This window comes from Pongo pygmaeus, chromosome 12 (assembly GCF_028885625.2).
Source record: "Pongo pygmaeus isolate AG05252 chromosome 12, NHGRI_mPonPyg2-v2.0_pri, whole genome shotgun sequence".
NCBI classification, from domain to species: Eukaryota; Metazoa; Chordata; class Mammalia; order Primates; family Hominidae; genus Pongo; species Pongo pygmaeus.
Window position 1 is genome coordinate 28,751,956 of NC_072385.2, and position 23,997 is coordinate 28,775,952.

The 23,997-nt window shown below is 37.3% G+C and overlaps 1 protein-coding gene across 15 annotated transcripts in view; it reads right to left on the reverse strand.

Annotated features, from left to right (window-relative positions):
- The window catches only part of TSGA10 (testis specific 10), a 169,502-nt gene that overhangs the window by 126,653 nt on the left and 18,852 nt on the right, over positions 1 to 23,997 (reverse strand). For 8 of the 15 annotated variants that reach the window (XM_063649199.1, XM_054476703.2, XM_054476701.2 and 5 more), the window contains exons 2-3: positions 15,228 to 15,356; positions 5,313 to 5,528 (exon numbers count right to left, since the gene is read on the reverse strand). Coding sequence is in view for 7 of the 15 variants with exons in the window: in XM_054476699.2 (XP_054332674.1) it covers positions 5,313 to 5,528; positions 15,228 to 15,356 (345 nt within the window). In the remaining 8 variants the exon portion in view is untranslated. Of the gene's footprint in view, positions 1 to 5,312; positions 5,529 to 15,227; positions 15,357 to 23,997 lie in introns of those variants that run through there. The other 7 variants (XM_063649197.1, XM_063649196.1, XM_063649192.1 and 4 more) reach the window with 4 other exon arrangements.

Genomic DNA, 23,997 nt, shown 5'->3' on the forward strand with positions numbered 1-23,997 from the left:
GTGGTCAGGAAGTCCTCATTGAAAGGTGACCTTTGACCAAAAACTTCAGAGGAAAGGAAGTCAATCGTGAAAATCTGGGCAAAAAACATTGCAGGCAAAAGTTACAGCTCTAACAAAGGTCCTAAGGCAAAAGAACATCTGATTGGTTCTAAGTATGGAGACCGGCATGGCTGGAGCATAGTGAGGGAAGGGGAAAGGAAGAGCAAAGTGCTACAGGGAAAAATAAAGCAAGGGAGAAAGACAGGGAGTGTGTGCAGGGAATGTGGGGATGGGTATTTCAGAGCCCGCTGTGTGGAAGACATTGGGTAAAGTCTTTGTTGTCCCCCACCCCACCCTTTGTTTGTGGGGGACAAACAAAGACTTTACACAATGTCTTCCACACAGCAGGCTCTGAAATACTTTTTATTGAATCACACACAAAAGTAACAATAATGATAAGGACTATCAGAGATCACAATAATGATAAGGACTATCAGAGATCCAGTCCAATAACATAGCCCCTAGGTCAATTAAAAATATAAATTGTAGGAAGAAATAATGGTAAAATTGTAATTCTGCTTCACATTTCAAAGTGTAATGTTCAATTATCTGGGAAATGCCATGTTAACACATGAATGGTAAACAACTCAAGATGAGAGAATAAACGAAGGCATATAGTTGAGGTGGTTTTAACGTACGTCCACAAATTCTAATACTCCTTCCTTCAATAGCTGGAGCTTAATTTCCCTCCCCTAGAGTGTGGGTTATACTTAGTGACTCACTTTTAAAGATTAGAATATGGAGGAAGTGAAGAGATATAACTTTTGAGACTGGGTCATGCTAAGCCCTGCAGATCCTCCTTATTATCTCTTGGATTGTTGGCTGGGGGAGAGGGGAAGGTGGAGGGAGAATAAACTTCCACAAAGAATACATGAAGCAACCCTAGAGAGAGGTCCACCTAGCAAGGAACAGGCCTCCTGCCAATAGCCAAAAGCCATCTGAGTGAGCCATCTTAGAAGTAGATCCTCCAGTAGCAGTCAAGCCATGACTGTGGCAATCACCTTTTTTGTTGTTTTTTGAGATCGAGTCTCTGTCATCCAGGCTGGAGTGCAGTGGCGTGATCTCGGCTCACTGCAACCTCTGCCTCCCGGGATCAAGCAATTCTCTGGCCTCAGCCTCCCGGGTAGCTGGGATTACAGGTGCCCACCACCATGCCCAGCTAGTTTTTTGTATTTTTAGTAGAGACAGGGTTTCATCATATTGGCCAGGCTGGTCTTGAACTCCTGACCTGAAGTGATCTGCCTGCCTTGGCCTCCCAAAGTGTTGGAATTACAGGTGTAAACCACCAGCACTGGCCATCATCTTGATAACAATTTCCTGAGAAACAGTGAACCAGAACAACCCAGCTAAGACACTCTTGAATTCCCAACCCAAGAACCTGTGAAGTATCGATATTTGTTGTTTGAAGGCATTAAGGTTTCAAAGTAATTACATAGCAATAGCCAATAGTTAATACTGAAAATATTTTAATGAAGTAAATCATGGAAGAAGTTACTGTTGACCTTTAAAAATAAGACTAAAAGTAAATACTTCCCAGTGAATACATTTAATACTATCTCAATTCCAGACAAACTAACAGTAGCTTTAGCCTCAGACTCTACCTCCGCATACCCAGAGTATAATCTCAAACACTAGAAACCCAAACATTTTTTCTCAGCAATCGAATTAGAAATCTTGTTTCAAGTGCTACCCCACAAATTAGGCAACGAATCTCTCCCCCATAAATATAAACCTAACATGCATATCTAATGTCTTAGGATGATGACAACACACACTGGAGTTCATATCCCCAGTGTTGGTTTTGCATCTTTCTAATCCCCTTTCTACTTGGGGACATTCACTTACTGAGGTTGGTGATTTCCTCATTTCAGGGCATTCTACCAACTCAAAGGCCTATTTTCATTTTGTTCTCTCTTTATTAAGTCTCTGATGTTTTCCCTGTGTCAGCAATGGTATCTCTACTCCAAGACTGCTGCTTACCTCTTTTTCACCCGATAGCTTTCCAATCCTCAAATACACCCAACATTCCACATTATTTATGGAGATCTATTTCCTAGAAATACTCTTTGCCAAGCCAGGCAAAATTCCACCTGTAAATTTAATACTTACAGTTTTAGGTAAATCCTAGCTTTTATATTTTAGATGTTTTCCATTCCAAAAATTCTTCCTTTTGATAGCAGAGAATTCACCCCAACATAGTACTTACTCTTTCTAGAACATAAACCCTAACAACTCTTTAAAAGTGATGACTTCTAAACAGGGCATTCTCATTGCTGGAATTCAGTCAACTTGGTTTCCCGCAGTCTGGGAAGGCGTGCAGTTAATTTTTAATTTGAAGACAAAAACAAGGAAGACATACTAAAACTCTTCAATATTGATAATTTTTTTTTTTTTTTTTGAGACAGAGTCTCACTCTTTTGCTCAGGCTAGAGTGTGACGCGATCTTGGCTCACTGCAACCTCTGCCTCTCAGGGTCAAGCTATTCTTGTGCCTCAGCCTCCTAAGTAGCTGGGATTACAGGCGTATGACACCATGCCCGGCTATTTTTTTGCATTTTAGTAGAAATGGGGTTTCATCATGTTCACCAGGCTCGTCTCAAACTCCTGGCCTCAAGCGATCCACCTGCCTCGGCTTCCCAAAGTGCTGGGATTACAGGCATAAGCCACCATGCTTGGCCCAATTTTGATAATTTTTATAATTAAGACAGATGGAAATCAATTTACCATTAAACTGTGAATGTTACCTTAAAAAAAGTAACAATACATTCCACCTGAAGTGGCATTAAAAAATTAAGTTAAAAAAATTTTTAAAGTAACAATACAAACAAAAGTGTATTGAAAAATGTTTAAAATATTCAAGCTACTTTTAAATATCCTTCAAATACTTTAACAGCATCCATTTGAAGATAAATAATTCAAAAGTTAAAAACAAATCATTCTTATCTAGTATTTCAAGTAGTTCTAAGGACCTGTTCCAGACAACATGGTTAGAGAAGACTATATCCTTAAGGTAATAAACTCGTGTATTTAAATATTGCACTATTATGGCCAGGTGTGGTGGCTCATGCCTGTAATCCCAGCACTTTGGGAGGCCAAGGTGGGAGGATCACTTCAGGTCAGGAGTTCAATACCAGCCTGGCCAACATGATGAAACCCTATTTCCACTAAAAATATGAAAATTAGATGGGTGTGGTGGTGGGTGCCTATAATCCCAGCTACTTGGGAGACTGAGGCAGGAAATCACTTGAACCTGGGAGGTGGAGGTTGCAGTGAGCCGAGATAGTGCCACTGCACTCCAGCCTAGGTGACAGACGGAAACTCTGTCTCAACAACAACAAAAAAGTTGTATTATTTGACTTTCCACTAATTTAAACTCATCCATTAAGCAGTCTCAATGAGGTTACTGCATAAAAATACATACAATCCTAGAGTTCATCAATTGGACTCATATTTCAAATTACTGTAACAGTGACTTCAATAATGTTTCACCTGATAATTTATTTAATTGCTTTATTATTTGCTATAAGAATACTGTTACATTAAAAGAATGTTTAAGAAATAACATGCAATAACAATTAGCTTTGGGAAATTACTTTGTTACAGACACAATTTACTAATTTGGTGATTAATAAAATCAAGACAAATAAACATGTTCACACGCTATCATTTAAAAATTCAAAGGTTGTTTTTTGGCCTTCAAATATGCTCTATCTTGCTTATCAGCCATTAGGCAGCAATGGAGAAGTGAAACTGTCATTTTATAATTATGTTTCATCTCTAGTTTCTAAATTTCATGGCAAAGTACTCAATCAAGAAATAAAATGTTGATCAAAATATCATAAAGCTACAGTAACTAAAACAATGTGATGGTGGCAAAGAAAAAGGCAAATGAATCAATGAAAACAAATAGTCCAGAAAGTCACAGATATCTGAGAATTTAGTATCTGTTAAAATGATACGTCAAATCAGTGGAGAAAGGACTACGCAACCCTACCTCATATTAGAACAAAAAGAAACTAGCAGTATCAAAAGAAGGAAAACTATTAAAAAGTATTAAAAGAAAACTTTAGAAAGTATATATGTAGTTCTTGAGGTGAAAAAAAAACCTTCCTGAACAAGAACCAAATCTCAGACATCAGTAAGAAAAAAAAAAAGATTGGCACATTTTTAAATTTTAGTTAAAAAAAGTTTTAAATTGACTTTTTATTGATACATAATAATGGTACATGTTTATGGGGTACATGTGATATTTTAATACATGCATCAATGTATAATGATCAAATCAGGATAATGGGGATATCCATCACCTTAAAGATTATTTCTTTGTTCTGGGAATACTCCAAACCTTCTCTTTCAGCTATTTTAAAATATGCAATAAATTGTTAACAATAGTCACCCTACTGTGTCATCAAACAGTAGAATTTATATCTTCTCTATAACTGTATTTTTGTACCAATTAACCAGCCTCTTTTCATCCTCTCCTCCCCGCTATCCTTTTAGCCTCTGGTAACCATCAATCTATGCTCTATCTCCATGAGACTGATTTCTTCAGATTCCACATATGAGTGAGAACATGCAATATTTGTCTTTCTGTGCCTGGCTTATTTCACTTTACATGATGTCCTCCAGGCTCATTAATGTTGCTGCAAATGACAGAGTTCTTTTCTTCTTCATGGTTGAATGACATTCTATTGTGTATATATACTACATTTTCTTTATCCACTTATCTGTTAATGGACACCTAGATTGATCCCATATCTTGGCTATTGTGAATAGTGCTGCCATAAACACGGAAGTGCAGATACCTCTGTGACATACTGATTTCCTTTCTTTTGGATGTATACCTGGCTGCGGTGTTGCTGGATCACATGGCAGTTCTATTTTTAGTTTGGTAAAAATCTTTTTTAAAGGGTATTGAAATCAATTACATGTGTGAAAATAGATGAAAATAAATGTATCTATTAGTTTGTAGATATCTCTGCACAGGAGAGAGGAATTGGGAAGTGGGAGCAACATTTAGTTCACAGAACATTCCTATTGCTTTGAAATGTTTTACAATGACTACATATTACTTAGGAAATGTTTTGAGTAAAATTTGTTAAAAGAAGTAAAATGTGAGAAACAATTTATCCTTAGAACAGACATTTAAATATACTGTCAAATCTAAACAGCTTCCAAATTATACAAATGAGAATGCTACTTTTTCCATTGCATTTAAAAATTACATGATGTTTAAAGTAAAATTAAAATCCTTATCAGTGGTAAATCTGGTACCTTGGCTTCTTCAAGTTCCTTGTTGGCGGAATCCACCACAAAATTTTTCTCCTTTTCTAGTTGCTCTGCTAGTTGGTCAATTTTAATCAATTCTTTACAAAGATGCTCATTGTGGCTGGTTAAATCATCTACTTGACTGCTTACCACCTCCTTACTATCCAAGAGTTTCCTAACATATTCTTCCAAGCCATGATTTGTCTGTTTGAGATCTTCAATCTGTTATTATCAGAAAAAAAAATCACATTAAAATAAGTCCTTAGCTTTTTTCTGGGGAGCAACTGTGTGACTGGAATCAGGAAGGGATCAAGAAGGGAGATTTGCTTTCCTGGCAAAGAAACTTAACTCTATACCTTTTTGTGCCTTCTGAATTTTGTACCATGTGAATGTATTACCTATTTGAAAAAATATATTAAATAAAAATTTTAAATTTTATAGCAGTATCTTTCAAGACAATTTATAGTTTATTTTAAAAAGAACTTAATTACTATTGATTTTTAGCCAATCTATTAGAAAAATGGCCAAATATTTATATCTGCAATAAAGAAACTTCAATAGTTTTGAAATTAATTTTAATACCACTAAGAGTTCTTTTAATTAAATTTCTAATTATTGTTATTAAAATATATTAACTCTTTTAGGCCAGGCATGGTGACTCACACTTGTAATCCCAGCACTTTGGGAGGCTGAGGCGGGCAGATCACCTGAGGTCAGGAGTTTGAGACCAGCCTCACCAACATGGCGAAACCCCATCTCTACTAAAAATACAAAAATCAGCTGGGCATGGTGGCGAGTGCCTGTAGTCCCAGCTACTTGGGAGGCTGAGGTACAAGAATTGCTTGAACCTGGGAGGCAGAGATTGCACTGAGCCCAGATCCTGCCACTGCACTCCAGCCTGGGTGACAGAGCAAGACTCTATCTCAAAAAAAAAAAAAAAAAAGTATATATATGTATACGTATATATACGTGTATATATACGTATATATACGTATACATATATATACGTACATATATGTGTATATTATTAACTCTTTTTTAAAAAGTCCTTTTGAAAGTATCAGTAACTTACTTGACTAAGCTAAATATCAAATCAATCAAGTATTTGCTGCCTAATGTGGAGGAACACAGCTTTCCTTCCCAGCCCACTATCAAACTATCAATGGATGAAGAAAAGGGCCTTTTCTATCATGAAGGTATCCAAATGTCTTTAAAGGAAAAAAAAAAATTAGACCCATTGAACAATGATTATGTCAGGAACTATATTAAATTCCAAAAATACAAAGATAGGTTAGATACCTGCCCGCAGGGAACTTTTTGTTTACTTGAGGAAATACAAAGACAATATGTTAAGTGCAATAACAAAAATAACTACGAGGTAAAGTCATGGTACAAATTCTTTTCCATAGTACTTGTCTCTCATTGTGTATTTAACAAATATTTATTGAGCACCTATTGTGTCAAGATACTGTGTTTGTACCCTGTAAAAGATGCATTAAAAACAACAACAACAACAAAAAAAAACACTCGCACACAGAAGTTTCAGTCTGTAAGGAGCATCTGAAATTGCTAAATACCTGACCTCTTTAGTTCTAGCATTATTCTTGCCCTGAGGTTGCCCTTTTCAAACAGCTATAGAGTTATCGTCTTCCAAACCATTAAAATCAACAAAGTTGTCTTCAAAAAAACTTTTTAAGTTGTCACTACATAAAAATATCCTAAAAGTCATGAATTATTTTTAACTAAATATGCTACAATGCCATTTATTGTACCCAGTAAATAGCCCACCAAGAGGCATAATAAAGTCATTATTTTAATCCAGTGTCTCCTACTCTCTTCTCTTTTGTCCTTCTCCCATCTACTCTCAAAAATTCTTCGAAAATGCAAATTTGAGGTCATTCCTATAACCTTATGTTGCCTCATGACACTGAGAATAAAATTTTAAAATGCCATTTATGATCCAACTCGACTTACCTGTCCAACCTAACTTCCCACCACCAGACACACTATAAAAAATAATCTCATTAAATTCATTTAAAAACTTTTAGGGGAGTTATTGAAATGTACACACTTGAAATTTGAAGTGTTATCACAGAACCCTCCTTATGAGAATCCTCAAGGAAAACCCTACTTAGGCTTCAATTTCAGGAAAATACGTGACTTTTTTGGAAACCTGGTTTGTTCTTACCCTAACAATCATTAATTATTTAACTAATATTTCTATTTGCCTTTGCCTCTAGAAATTTTAAAGTCAAATCCAAAGCCCACCTCTAGCAACATGCACAGAAACTAGGTACAATGATCTGTTCGTTATTGTCACCCCAGGCTTTCATTGTTTACTTATTTTACCCTACCCTTATTATTTCAGCTACTTTCTTTTAAAGCAAACAGACAAACTACAGGATGTGAAACAGATAAACTTCAAGTTGTGTTTTTCATCTTTGTTCGTGGCTTTTCCTATGCCATGTTTCTCAGCAACAAGAGCACACTAAAAATGTCTGTTAACTTCCCACTGCACCAGGAGATGTTAAATGCTTCTCCTTTTCAGTATGTGTGCCCATAAAGCCTCTTATACAAGTTTATCTCAATATTTTATAAGATGCATTAAAATCATTTATTTCCCTGTCCCTTCTACTAGATTCTAAACAACTTAAAAGACTGTATTGTCTCATTTCTGTATCATCACTTGTTTCTGCATCATTTATTAAGTATCTCACATATAATCCTCAAATTATTAAGTAAGCAAATAAAACAAATTATTAGTAATATAAATGAACACTCCCCTCCCTTCCCTCATGAACTCTACTTTTACTCAATTCCAAGACAAAAGTACTTTAAAAGAGGCAGTCTAGAGTAATACAAAGGATATGGGCTTTGGACTTCGGCAGAGTTAGGTTTAAATCCTGTTGTAGTTCTTTACCAGTTATGTAATTGGAGAATTTACCATATTTTCTTGATCCTAGAAGATGCACCTGACTTCAGAAAAAAAATAAATAAGAGTCTCTTGAGTTTCTTCTGTTAAAGGGACAGAATGCCTACAATTTGTAGAATTGTCATTAGACATTATATAAGAGCTCAAGTAAAATTTCCAGTATTATAGGTACTCAAGTAGTTTTGTTAAAAATTTTTATTTTTAAATAAGATTCACAGGAAGCAAATGTAGTACAGAGAAGTCTCATACGCCCTTTACTCAGTTTCCGCTGACAGTTGTGTCATAAACAATATAGTATAATATCATACCCAGATACACCATGTGCATGGTGTTCTATATGATTTTTCTCACATGTGCAGTTCTCTGTAACTACCACCTCAAGATATAGAACTGTTCCATTACAACAAGACCATTCTTCTGCTGCCTCTTTATATTCTCCTTCCCCGCCCTCAATTCTTCCCACCAATGTGTACAATTTTGTCATTTTAAGAATGTTATATAAATAAAATCATAGAGCATGTGATCTTTTAAGATTGCTTTCTTTCACTCAGCACAGCGTCCTTTAGATCCACGCAAGTTGTTATTTGAACCAAATAGGATCATTTCTATTTATCGCTGAATAATATTCCATGGTAAGGAATACCACAGTTTAACCATTCAACAATTAAGGAAAACTGGTTGTTTCCAGTTTGGGAATATAACAAAGCTGCTACGAACAACTGAGTAGGATATAAGTTTTGAGTAGATATAAGTTTTCATTTCCCTGGAACAAATGCCCAGGAGTACAACTGCTGGGTTGTATGGTAAATGTATGTTTAGTCTTACCAAAAACTGCCAAATTATTTTCCAGAGTGGCTGTACCATTTCATATTCTTACCAGGAATGGATGAGTGATCCAGTTTCTCCTCATCCTTGCCAGCATTTGGTATTGTCACTACTTTTTATTTTAGTTACTGTATTGTTATTTCATGATGGCCTTAATTTGCATTCCCCTGATGTTTAGAGGCTGAACATCTTTTTCTAGTATACCAGACATCCTTCTGTGAAGTATCTCTTCATGCCTTTTGCTCATTTTCTAACTGAATTGTTTGCTTTTCACTATTCAACTTTAAGAGTTCTTCATTTGATACAATAGGTATGAGTCCTTTAGCAAATATGTGGTTTGTAGTTAGTCTTTTCATCGTCTTAGTGGGCCTTCTGCAAAGTAAAACGCTAACTACAAACCACATATTTGCTAAAGGACTCATATCTATTGTATCAAATGAAGAACTCTTAAAATTGAATAGTGAAAAGCAAACAATTCAGTTAGAAAATGAGCAAAAGACATGAAGAGATACTTCACAGAAGTATATATATTCATATATATATGTGTGTATATATATTCATATATATATGTGTGTATATATGAGAGACAGAATCTCACTCTCACCCAGGCTGGAGTACAGTGGTACAATCTCAGCTCACTGCAACCTGCCTCCTGGGTTCAAGTGATCCTCCCACCTCAGCCTCTCAAGTAGCTGGGACTACAGGCATGCACCACCATGCCTAGATAATTTGTGTAATTTTTAGTAGAGATGGGGTTTTGCCATGTTGGCCAGGCTGGTCTTGAACTCCTGGCCTCAAGTGATCCATCCACCTGCCAAAGTGCAGGGATTATAGCCACGAGACACCACACCCGGCCAAAAACTTCAATTTTGATTAAGTCCATATTACCAATTTTTCCTTTTATGAGTCATGCTTTTGGTATCATATCTAAGAACTTTCCATCCAAGCCTAACTTCCTGCAAATTTTCTCCTATGCTACCTCCTAAAAGTATCATAGTTTTATGTTTTACATTTACATCTATGGTCCATTTAATTTTTTATGAAGTGTGAGATTTAAGTGGAGGGTAACTGTTTTCCCTATATCTAAATGCTCCAACACCACTTGTTGAAAAGACTATCTTCCACTGAACTGCATCTGCATCTCTGTCAAAAAATCGTTTGGCTATACTTGTATAGGACTATCTCTAGATTCTCTGTTCTGTACCATTCATGTATGTATCTATCCCTCACCAATATCACAGTCTTGATTACTGTAGTTATAAGTGTTGAAATCATGAAGAGTTTTGTTTTTGGTGCCTTCCTGTGGATTATCTCAACATTTTTTAGAATTCTATGTTGATTTATTTATAGTGTTTCTGAGTGTAACTCTTGTTTGATCTTCTTCTACCAGTTGTTCTAGGCATTACATTACATATATAGAACTTATCATAGCCTACATTTTAACAGTTCAAGTGAAAGTACAGAAACCTTACCTCCTGTTAGCTCCCTTTACTCTCCCCTATTAATAAAATAATTGTCTGAAATATTTCCTGTACATGCATTTAGAACCACATTTGACAGTTAAATACAATTTTGTAAACTTAAAAACAAAATTTGGCTCAGAGTAGTGGCTCACATCTGTAATCCTAGGACTTTGGGAGGCTGAGGCAGGTGGATCACTTAAGAATGGGAGTTCAAGACAAGCCTGGGCAACATGGCGAAACCCCATCTCTACCAAAAAAAAAAAAAAAATCAGCCAGGCATGGTGGTGCATACCTGCAGTCCCAGCTACTTGAACGGCTGAGGTAGGAGGATTGCTTGAGCCCAGGAGGCCAAGGCTGCAGTAAGCAGAGATGATGCCGCTGCAGTAAGCAGAGATGATGCCACTGCACTACAGCCTGGATGACAGAGCAAGACCCTGTCTCCAAAAAAAAAAAAGAAAGAAAGAAATTCTATTTCATTTACCTATATTTTTTGCTCTACATATTGTTCTTCCTTCCTACTGCTCCAAGATTACTTCTTTTATCACTTCCTTTCTGGTTAGAGAAATACTTTTAGCTATTCTTTTAGGGTAGCTCTGCTGGCACAAATTATCTTAATTTTTCTTTATCTGAGAATGTCTTTACTTTTCCTCAACCTTCAAGGATACTTTCTCTGGATATAAAATTCTGGGTTGACAGGTTTGCTTTTTTTTTTTAGCACTTGAAAAATGTTGTGCCACTTCCTTCTTACCTCCAATTTTTCAGATTAAAAATATCTGCTGTCACTTGAATTGGTGTTCTTCTATAGATAATGCATGGTTTCTCTCTGGTTACTTTCAGGATTTTTTTAGTGTCTTGGCATGCATTTCTTTGGGTGACTCCTGTTAGGTATTCCGTCACCTTCTTTCATCTGTTTTATGTCTTTGTGCCAAATTTGTGGGAAATTCAGCCATTATCTCTTCAAATTTTTTTTAGCACCACCTTCTCTCGCTTTTTTGTCAAACATAGTTTTATACCTGTCTCTGAGGCTCTATTCAAATTTTTTTCCATCTATTTTCTCTCTGACGTTCACATTAGGTAATTATTTTTCTAGTCTCATGTTCACTGATTCATTCCTCTCCTCCATTCTATTGAGAACATTGAGTTTTTATTTTCAGTTACTCTATTTTTAAAGTTTGTTTTATTGTCACAAAATATATATACATAATTTTCATTTTAACATTTTTTAAGTATATAATTCAGTGGCATTAAGTATATTCACAATGTTGTACAACCATCACCACTATCTATTTCCAGAATTTTTTTAATCCCCTCCCCCAAAAAACTCTGTACCCATTAAACAACAATTTTATCTCCATAATTTGCCTATTCTAGGTAGAGGTGGTATCAAGCATTATTTGTCTTCCTGTGTCTGGCTTATTGTACTTAGTATAATGTTTTTGAGGTTCATTCATTTTGCAGCATGTATCAGCATGTCATTCCTTTTTGAATCTGAGTAATATTCCATTGTAAGCACACACCATATTTTATCCATTCATTTGTTGACATTTGGGTTTTTTCTACCTCTCGGCTACTGTGAATAATGCTGCTATGAGTATTTGTATATACGTATCTACTGGAGTCCATGTTTTCAACTCTTTAGGGTATATACCTAGGAGTGGAATAGCTGCATCATATGATTAGTCTGTCTTTAAAATTTTGAGAAACCATCAAATGATTTTCACCATGGTGGCTCCATTTTACATTCCCATCAGCAATGCAAGTGTTCCAATTTCTTCACATCCTCACCAACACTTGTTATTTTCCATTATAGCAACCATCCTAATGGGTATGAAGTGGTATCTCATGGTTTTGATTTGCATTTCTTTAATGGTTGATGATGTTGAGCATCTTTTTCATGTATTTATTGACATTTGTATATCTTCTTTGGAGAAATGTCTGTTCAAGTCCTTTGCCCATTTTTGAATTAGATTTTTTTTGGGGAAAAGGGGCTAATTGTAGGAGTCCTTTGTATATTCTAGATATTAAGCCCTTTTCAGATATGTAATTTGGAAATATTTTCTCTCATGTAGTTAACAGACTAAGTTTTTGGAGTAGTTTTAGGTTTACAAAAAATTGATTAGGAAGTACAAAGAGTTCCCACATACTCCTCTCTCTCTTCCTCAACACAGTTTCCTCTATTATTTACATTTTGTATTAATGTGGTATATTTGTTACAATTGATGAAATAATACTGTTACATTATCATTATTATGATTATTATTATTATTATTTTTTGAGACAGAATCTCGGTCTGTCGCCCAGGCTGGAGTGCAGCGGCACGATCTTGGCTCACTGCAACCTCCGCCTCCCAGGTTCACACCATTCTCCTGCCTCAGCCTCCCGAGTAGCTGGGACTACAGGCACCTGCCACCATGCCCGGCTAATTTTTTTCTATTTTTAGTAGAGATGGGGTTTCACCATGTTAGCCAGGATGGTCTCGATCTCCTGACCTCATGATCCGCCCGCCTCGGCCTCCCAAAGTGCTGGGATTACAGACGTGAGCCACTGCACCCGGCCTACTGTTACATTATTAATAACTAATGTCTATAGTTTACCTTAGGGTTCACTCTTGGTGTTATTCATTCTGTGAGTTTTGACACACATAGGATGACATGTATCCACTATTAGTATATCATACAGAATAGTTTCACTCCCTTAAAAATCCTGTGCTCCACCTATTCATCCCCTCTCCCTCCAATTCCTGGTAACTACTGCTCTTTTTATGGTTTCTATAGTTTTATCATCTCCATTTAGTTGGAATCATACATTTCGTAGCCTTTTCAGCTTTGTAACATGCTTTCAAGTTTCACTCTGTGTCTTTTCATGGCTACGTAGCTCATTTTTAAAATACACTGAATACTATTCCACTATATAGGTGTACAACAGTTTGCTTATCCATTCATCTATTGAAAGATATCTTGGTTGCTTCCAAGTTTTTGGCAATTATAATAAAGCTGCTATAAACATTCATAGGCTGATTTTTGTGTGGACCAGTTACTTTATTTTTTAGTTCCAACATGTCCATTTGGTTCTTCTTTGTATCTCTTATTTTTTCCTGAGACCACTTTTCTTCATTCGTTTCCAGCATGTTCATAATTGCTTGCTGAAGCATTTATATGACTGCTTTAAAGTCCTTGCTAGATAATTGTAACATCCGTTCCATTTCAGTGTTGACTTCTCTTGTCTTTTCTCAAATCTTCCTGATTCTTTGGATTACAATGCCTTTTTTAAAAATTGAGACCTAGCATTATAAGACTCTGGATCTTATGTTTTAGTAGGCCTCCTGTGACAATGCTCCAACTAAAAAGGAGGGACATTGCCTTATTTCCGCTAGATCAAAGTAGAAGTCCAGTTCCTCTACTTGGCATCTGTTGATATCTGGAAAGGGTGGTGTTCCTAGATACTGCTAGGCAAGAGTGGGAGTTCAGGCTCCCCACTAGGTCTCTGCCATTTCCACCAGCCTGGGAAGAATCCCAGAGGTGCCTCATTACTGTTCCCCACGTGTCCCCCACTGACACCATGGATGGGTGGCCTTTACTGCTGATAGGTGGTAAAAGTTCAGGTCTCCACCACAGCAAGAAGGCGTGCCTTTTACTATAAAGTGGGAGTAGATGCCTTGGCTCCTCATGTTGTCTCTGCAGACATCATGGGGTTCAGGGCCTCCTTATCCCCTGGTGAGGATAAAAGTCCTAGTTTCCCACTTAGCCTTCTCTGATATCACCCTGGTGTGGGAGGAGTGGGTAGAGAAAGAAGGTAGGTGAGGCACAAGTGGGGCTCCTTGTTATAGTCTGGCAAGCATGGAAAGTGTAGGCTCTTTACTTGGCCTGAGCTGGCAGGAATGGGGCTGTAGTTTTTTCTGTGGTATTTGCTTGGAGTGGATAGTTACTGTCTTAAAAGTTGTCTGCCTTGATAGGCTGCTCCTTTCCTGGTCCTTTTCTTCGGTCTTTCTTTTGTGCCTATTGTTATTTCCAGTTGCCAGTTTTTCTAGCAGCTGTCTGGGACATATGGAGAAAAAGAAACCCAGGAACAAACATGTTGTTCTTTGTGTCTTGAGATCCTTAGCCAATGTTCCTTCTTCTCTCCACCTTTCAAAGTCTTAAATTCTTTTACACATAATGTTCAGAGTTTTTAGCTGTACTTAGCAGGAGGAATAAAAAAAAGTAAGTCTACTCTATCTTCCTGGAAAAAGAAATCTCTTTTAATAGCCTTTATTAATAGCTATATTACATGTCAAGCATCAGGAGAACAGGAACAATACTGAACTTGGAGTTCAGAGAATTGAGTTCAAATCCCAGCTAACATGGGAGTTTGGAGAAATCGTAGTTCTGTCACTTGTTACTCAAGTGTCATAATTATTTAACCTCTTAGAACTTCAGCTTCCACATCTGTAAATGGAAACGGCATCACTTTTTCACAAGTTGGGGATGATTAAGTAAAAACTGTGTACCTGAAAACATCTGACACAACACTTCACATGTAGTTTGCACTCACTGACTCTGACTCTATGTTTATCAAAATGGTTAAGATAAAAATTTAATGATTTTAGACCCATAACATTTAAATGAGCTCTGAATTAGTAGTTATTTATTCTCTATCTTCTTGTTTCAAAATAGGCTCCCACCCCAAATTAAGTCAGGAAAATATGTTGTAACTAAACGCAACCTGTAATTTCAGTGTCGAGATGAATCTATCTTGGTTTCTCACTTCTCGTTCTAGCTGGAGAGTATTCTGGTAGTTTTCAGCTTCAGAAACTGGAGCCCCTAGACCAAAATCATGTTCTTTGGTGGTAACCTAGTACAAAGAATGGGAAATAATACAGAGGCATTCAGTTTAAACCAGCTCTGTGATTTCTCACATCAATACATTTTGAAAATTGATAATATTCTTAGTTTTTTTAACAATTTCCCATCAGCTAAGAGGATTTCATCAAATTTACCTTCTTAAAATTTATAAAACTTTTTCTGTGTGTTGTCCAAATGGTACTGAACGTGCTTTTCAAAGACATTCCCTACACTATCCTTTTAGTAATCATGGTTCTACAGAAATATGGATCAGTAGCAAATTAAATAGTCTACCTCTAGGCTTGTGTTGTCCAAAATAGCTATTAGCGAGCTACATTTGCTGTTGCTACTCTATACAAGAAAAAAAGTTTGCAATTCATATCACAAAGAGTGAATTTCCTGAATATAGAAATAATCCCTAGAAATAAAAAAGATTAAAAAATAGTCTAATAGAAAAATTAGCAAAGAATGTGAACATTTACAGAAATGGCTCTTAAATATTAAGATGTTCAATCTCAACATTTAGTGACACAAATTAAAACAACACTGAGATACCCCCTTTTAACCATCACATGGCAAAGATCAGTAAGATGGATATAGCGTCCTTATATATCACCAGTGGGAGTGTAAATTGATACAATATTTATGGAGAACAATTGTATAAAATCTATCAACATGACAAATGCACAAAGCTTCTGTTCAAATAATTTCATTTCTAGAAATTTATACTACAGCTATATATATGTACACATATGCAAAATAACAAATGTTAGAGATTTTTCACTTTAGCATACTATACATACTATTCTGCATCACGCTATTTTACCTGACAACGTATCTTAGAGATTGTGTAACCTAGGAAAACAATTTTTTCTTTCCTTGAATCAAGGCTACCATTGTGTTAAAAGAGAAATTGTTACGAGCATCTTAGATCTTTCCTCAAAACACAGCTGCTGTTCTCCAAAATCCTACCTAGCGAATTACAGAATCAGGATCTCCCCAGTCACTGACCTTATGATGCACTCTGTGTAACCCAGCACTTAGACAGGCCAGCAGATTTATTTCCCTTTTTTCTCTTCTCTAAATAAGATACAACTCTTCTTCATTGCAACAGTTACTGCCCCACCTGGAACCTCAACATTAGATCTCACAGAATATTTCAAATTATGAAGCATTTAAACCCCTAGGGGCTGGACTGAACTCCTAACTACCATTTCTTGCATGGTTTCTGTTGAAAAATGTATTGCTAGTTATAAACATGATTTAGAATAACAGAATGAAACGACCCCTCACTAGAGCAGTACTGTTCAATTTTTATTGAATTTAAGAATCATCTGGGAATGTTGTGTGAATGCAGACTCTTATTTACAGGCTAAGATTTGACATTTCTATAAAGCTGCTTGGAGATCCCTATTTGGTTGGTACAGAGACCACATGTTGAATCATGCTGTGCTGTAATTTCTGATTTATTTGAATAGCAAGGATCTATTTAATTAAAGTCTAAACCCATCCAATATTCAGAGTACTTCTGTAATTTTGTCCCTTCCTACTTCTCCAAACTTACCTCCTACTTGATACCTCCAAGAATCCCTCTATGAAAGACAAACTATGCAACACATAAGGGTCTCACTCTGTCACCCAGGTTGGCATGATCACGGCTCACTGCAGCCTCGAACCCCAGGCCCAAGCAATCTTCTCACCCTAGCCTCCCAAACAGCTGAGAAGACCGGCATGTGCCACCACAATTGGCTAATTGTTTTAAATTTTGTAGAGTCAGGGTCTCCCTATGTTGCCCTGGCTGGTCTTGAACTCCTGGGCTCAAGAGATCCTCCCGCCTAGGTCTCCCTGGGATTATAGGCATGAGCCACTGCACCCAGCCAACACATTCTTAATATATATATTCAAAAGTATTTTATCATCTGTTCAATGAGCCTTGCCCTCACTCTTTTCTCCATTTAACTTAAGACATTTCTAAGGCTCAGCTGGAATTCCATATTCTCCAGGTTTTCTCTGTCTTCTCCACTGCATAATGATCATCTCTTAATTGACATTTATATATAGATTATAGAAGAATTTATGTTCTAAATTTTTCTGGATGTCTTCCTCACACATTTATTAGACTCTTAAGAACAAGCAATGTCCCAAAACTCTCTCTATCCCCATTAACCTGCAGTTATTTACGTAATAAAAAGTGTCAAAAAATTTGTTGAGGTTGATAATGAAGCAGTGTGATAAAGCAGACAAAATTAAACTTTCTTCCTCCTCTTTGGTAAACCGAATAAAGTGGGACTTTTGCAAAATTACCTATCAGGCCCAGCTAGGAATTAAAAATAGCAAGAGACCACAAGTCCACCTGACAATCCTAACCAATCATGCTGGAGTTGCTATCCTCCCTCCACCAGCTTTGGGGGCAATATCACTAGAAGAAAGAGACATCAGTGTATCTGAAATTCCCATGCCTGGTCTGCCAGCTTCCCTACCTCAGGCCACATAAATATCCTCAACCTTGCTGCAATCTCATCATTAGAATGGAACTTGTGCTCCTATACAGTTCTCAGAGAAGGCAAGTGAAACAATGTTCCTTCTTAAAAAAGATTATTTTTTCTTTTTTATGCTATCCCTCCCCTAGGCCCCCACTCCCCGACAGGCCCTGGTATATGATGTTCCCCTCCCTGTGTCCATGAGTTCTCACTGTTCAACTCTCACTTATGAGTGAGAACATGCGGTGTTTGGTTTTCTCTTCTTGTGTTAGTTTGCTGAGAATGATGGTTTCCAGCTTCATCCATGTCCCTGCAAAAGACATGAACTCATCCTTTTTAATGGCTGCACAGTATCCATGGTGTATATGTGCCACATTTTCTTTATCTAGTCTATCATTGGTGGGCATTTAGGTTGGTTCCAAGTCTTTACTATTATGAACAGTGCTGCAATAAACATACCTGTGAATATGTCTTTAGAGTGACTTATAATCCTTTGGGTATATACCCAGTAATGGGATTGCTATGTCAAATGGTATTTCTGATTCTAGATCCCTGAGGAATCACCACACTGTCTTCCACAATGGTTGAACTAATTTACACTCCCACCAACAGTGTAAAAGCGTTCCTTTTTCTCCACAACTTCTCCAGCATCTGCTGTTTCCCGACTTTTTAATGATCGCCATTCAAACTGGCATGAGATGGTATCTCATTGTGGTTTTGATTTGCATTTCTCTAATGACCAATGATGAGCTTTTTTTCATGTTTGTTCACTGCATAAATGTCTTCTTTTGAGAAGTGTCTGCTCATATCCTTTGCCCACTTTTTGATGGGGTCGTCTGTTTTTTTTTTGTAAATTTGTTTAAGTTCCTTATAGATTCTGGATATTAGCCCTTTGTCAGATGGGTAGATTGCAAATATTTTCTCCCATTCTGTGTTTCCTGTTCACTCTGATGATAGTTTCTTTTGCTGTACAGAAGCTCTTTAGTTCAATTAGATCCATTTGTCAATTTTGGCTTTTGTTGCCACTGCTTTTGGTGTTTTAGTCATGAAGTCTTTGCCCATGCCTATGTCCTAAATGGTATTGGCTAGGTTTTCTTCTAGGGTTGTTATGGTTTTATGTTTTATGTTTAAGTCTTTAACACATCTTGAGTTAATTTTTGTATAAGGTGTAAGGAAGGGGTCTAGTTTCAGTTTTCTGCATATGGCTAGCCAGTTTTCCCAACATCATTTATGAAATAGAGAATCCTTTCCCCACTGCTTGTTTTTGTCAGGTTTGTCAAAGATCAGATGGTTGTAGATGTGTGGCGTTATTTCTGAGGTCTCTGTTCTGTTCCACTGGTGTGTGTGTATATATATATATATATATATATATATATATATATATGTATATATCTGTTTTGGTACCAGTACCATGCTGTTTTGGTTACTGTAGCCTTGTAGTATAGTTTGAAGTCAGGTGGCATGATGCCTCCAGCTTTGTTCTTTTTGCTTAGGACTGTCTTGGCTATATGGGGTCTTTTTTGGTTCCATGTGAAATTTAAAGAAGTTTTTTCTAATTCTGTGAAGAAATTAGATGGGGAGATCATTGAATCTATAAAATACTTTGGGCAGTATGGCCATTTTCACAATATTGATTCTTCTGATCCACGAGCATGGAATGTTTTTCCATTTGTTTGTGTCCTCTCTTATTTCCTTGAGCAGTGGTTTGTAGTTCTCCTTGAAGAGGTCCTTCACATCCCTTGTAAGTTGTATTCCTAGGTATTTTATTATCTTTGTAGCAATTGTGAATGGGAGTTCACTCATGATTTGGCTGTTTGTCTATTACTGGTGTATAGGAATGCTTCTGATTTCTGCATATTGATTTTGTATCCTGAGACTTTGCTGAAGTTGCTTATCAGCTTAAGGAGATTTTGGGCTAAGACAGTGGGGTTTTCTAAATATACAATCATGTCATCTGCAAACAGAGACAATTTGACTCCTCTCTTCCTATTTGAATACCCCTTATTTCTTTCTCTTGCCTGATTGCCCTGGCCAGAACTTCTAATACTATGTTGAATACGAGTGGTGAGAGAGGGCATCCTTGTCTTGTGCTGGTTTTCAAAGGCAATGCTTCCAGGTTTTGCCTATTCAGTATGATATTGGCTACAGGTTTCTCATAAATAGCTCTTATTATTTTGAGATACATTCCATCGATACCTAGTTTATTGAGAGTTTTTAGCATGAAGGGGTGTTGAATTTTATTGAAGGCCTTTTCTCCATCTATTGAGATAATCATGTGGTTTTTGTCATTGGTTCTGTTTATGTGATGGATTATGTTTATTGATTTGCATATGTTGAACCATACATCTTCATCCCAGAGATGAAGCCGACTTGATCACGGTGAATAAGCTTTTTGATGTGCTGCTGGATTTGGTTTGCCAGTATTTTATTGAGGATTTTCACATCGATGTTCATCAGAAATATTGGCCTGAAATTTTTTGTTGTTGTTGTTTTCCTGCCAGGTTTTGGTATCAGGATGATGCTGGGCTCATAAAATGAGTTAGGGAGGATTCCCTCTTTTTCTATTGTTTGGAATAGTTTCAGAAGGAATGGTACCAGCTCCTCTTTGTACCTCTGGTAGAATTCAGCTATGAATCCATCTAATCCTGGGCTTTTTTTTGGTTGGTAGGCTATTAATTACTGCCTCAATTTCAGAACTTGTTATTGGTCTATTCAGGGATTCGACTTCTTCCTGGTTTAGTCCTGGGAGGGTATATGTGTCCAGGAATTTGTCCATTTCTTCTAGATTTTCTAGTTTATTTGCGTAGAGATGTTTATAGTATTCTCTGATGGTAGTTTGTATTTCTATGGGATCAGTGGTGATATCTCCTTTATCATTTTTTATTGTGTCTATTTGATTCTTCTCTCTTATTAGTCTGGCTAGCGGTCTATCTATTTTGTTTATCTTTTCAAAAAACCAGCTCCTGGATTCATTGATTTTTTGAAGGGCTTTTCGTGTCTCTATCTCCTTCAGTTCTACTCTGATCTTAGTTACTTCTTATCTTCTGCTAGCTTTTGAATTTGTTTGTTCTTGCTTCTCTAGTTCTTTTAATTGTGATGTTAGGGTGTCGATTTTAGATCTTTCCTGCTTTCTCCTCTGGGCATTCAGTGCTATAAATTTCCCTCTACACACTGCTTTAGCTGTGTCCCAGAGATTCTGGTATGTTGTGTCTTTGTTCTCATTGGTTTCAAAGAACTTAATTCTGCCTTAATTTCGTTATGTACCCATTAGTCATTCAGGAGCAGTTTCCATATAGTTGGGTGGTTTTGAGTGAGTTTCTTAATCCTGAGTTCTAATTTGATTGCACTGTGGTCTGAGAGACTGTTAAAATTTCCATTCTTTTGCATTTGCTGGGGAGTGTTTTACTTCAACTATGTGGTCAATTTTAGAATAAGTGTGATGTGTTGCTGAGAAGAATGTATATTCTGTTGAGTTGAGGTAGAGAGTTCTGTAGATGTCTATTAGGTCCACTTGGTCCAGTGCTGAGTTCAAGTCCTCAATATCCTTGTTAATTTTCTGTCTAGTTGATCAAATATTGACAGTGGGGTGTTAAAGTCTCCCACTGTTATTCTGTAGGAGTCTAAGTCTCTTTGTAGGTCTCTAAGAACTTGCTTTATGAATGAGGGTGCCTTGTATTGGGTGCATATATATTTAGGATAATTAGCTCTTCTTGTTGCATTGATCCCTTAACCATTATGTAATGCCCTTCTTTGTCTTGTTTTGATCTTTGTTGGTTTAAAGTCTGTTTTATCAGAGACTAGAACTGCAACCCCTGCTTTTTTTTGCTTTCCATTTGCTTGGTAAATACTCCTCCATCCCTTTATTTTGAGCCTATGTGTGTCTTTGCATGTCAGATGGGTCTCCTGAATACAATACAACAATGGGTCTTGACTCTTTATCCAATTTGCCAGTCTGTGTCTTTTAGTTGGGGCATTTAAAGTTAATATTGTTATGTTTGAATATGATCCTGTCATTATGATGCTAGCTGGTTATTTTGCCCATTAGTTGATGCAGTTTCTTCATAGTGTTGATGGTCTTTACAATTTGGTATGTTTTTGCAGTGGCTGGTACGTTTTTTGTTTCCATGTTTAGTGCTTCCTTCAGGAGCTCTTGTAAGCCAGGTCTGGTGGTGACAAAATATCTCAGCATTTGCTTGTCTGTAAAAGATTTTATTTCTCCTTTGTTTATGAAGCTTAGTTTGGCTGGATATGAAATTCTGGGTTGAAAATTCTTTTCTTTAAGAATGTTGAATACTGACCCCCACTCTCTTCTGGCTCGTAGGGTTTCTGCAGAGAGATCCACTGTTAGTCTGATGGGCTTCCCTTTGTGGGTAACTCGACCTTTCTCTCTGCCTGCCCTTAACATTTTCTTTTTCATTTCAGCCTTGGTGAATCCGACAATTATGTGTCTTGGTGTTGCTCTTCTCGAGGAGTATCTTTGTGGTATTCTCTGTATTTTCTGAATTTGAATGTTGGCCTGCCTTGCTTGGTTGGGGAAGTCCTCCTGGATAATATCCTGAAGAGTGTTTTCCAACTTGGTTCCATGTCACTTTCAAGGTACACCAATCAAAGGTAGGTCTGGTCTTTTCACATAGTCCCATATTTCTTGGAGGCTTTGTTCATTGCTTCTCATCCTTTTTTCTCTAATCTTGTCTTCACGCTTTATTTCATTAAGTTGATCTTCAATCTCATAGCCTTTCTTGCACTTGATTGATTCAGCTATTGATACTTGTGTATGCTTCACCAAGGTCTCATGCTGTGTTTTTCAGCTCCGACAGGTCATTTATGTTCTTCTCTAAACTGGTTATTCTAGTTAGCAATTCCTCTAACCTTTTTAAAGGTTCTTAGCTTCCTTGCTAGCAATTCCTCTAACCTTTTTAAAGGTTCTTAGCTTCCTTGCATTGGGTTAGAACATGCTCCTATAGCTCAGAGGAGCTTGTTATTACCCACCTTCTGAAGCCTCCTTCTGTCAATTTGTCAAACTCATTCTTTGTCCAGTTTTGCTCCCTTGCTGGAGAGCAGTTGTAATCCTTTAGAGGAAAAGAGGCATTCTGGTTTTTGAAATTTTCAGCCTTTTTGCGCTGGTTTTTCCTCGTCTTCATGGATTTATCTACCTTTGGTGTTTGATGTTGGTGACCTTCAGATGGGGTTTCTGGGGTTTCTGTGTGGACGTCGTTTTTGTTGATATTGATGCTATTCCTTTTGTTAGTTTTCCTTCTAACTGTCAGGCCCCTCTGCTGCAGATCTGCTGGAGTTTGCTGGAGGTCCACTCCAGACCCTGTTTGCCTGAGTATCACCAGCAAACAGCAGAAGCTGCAGAATAGCAAAGATTGCTGCCTGTTCCTTCCTCTGAAAGCTTCGTCCCAGAGGGGCACCCACCAGATGCCAGCCAGAGCTCTCCTATATGAGATGTCTGTTGACCCCTGCTGGGAGATGTCTCCCAGTCAGGAGGCAAAGGGGTCAGGGACCCACTTGAGGCAGCAGTCTGTCCCTTAGCAGAGCTTGAGCACTCTGCTGCTCTCTTCAGAGCTAGCAGGCAGGAACATTCAAGTCTGCTGAAACTGCATCCACAGCCACCCCTTCCCCCAGGTGCTCTGTCCCAGGGAGATTGGAGTTTTATCTATAAGCCCCTGACTGGGGCTGCTGCCTTTCTTTCAGAGATGCCCTGCCCAGAGAGGAGGAATCTAGAGAGGCAGTCTGGCTACAGCAGCTTAGCCAAGTTGTGATGGGCTCCACCTAGTTCAAACTTCCCACCAGCTTTGTTTACACTCATTTGGAAATGCAGAAATCACCTGCCTTCTGCATTCATCTCACAGGGAGCTGCAGACAGAATAGAACAGTTCCTATTTGGCCATCTTGCCAGCCACTAAAAAATTATTTTTAATTTATTCTTTATTTTTTTCAATGTGAAGTCTAAAATAAGGAAGAACTTTCATTCTCAATTAGGAAGTCACACAGCAGAGTGGTGAATATCATGTATTTTGGTATCAGCCTGCCTACATTCATTATCCTAGTTCTGCCACATCTTAGCTGCATGATCTTGGGTGACCTGGTTACTTCTCTGACTATAGCTTCCTCATTTATAAAATAGGGATGATAATAAGAGTATCTGCATTGGCTGAGTGCAGTGGC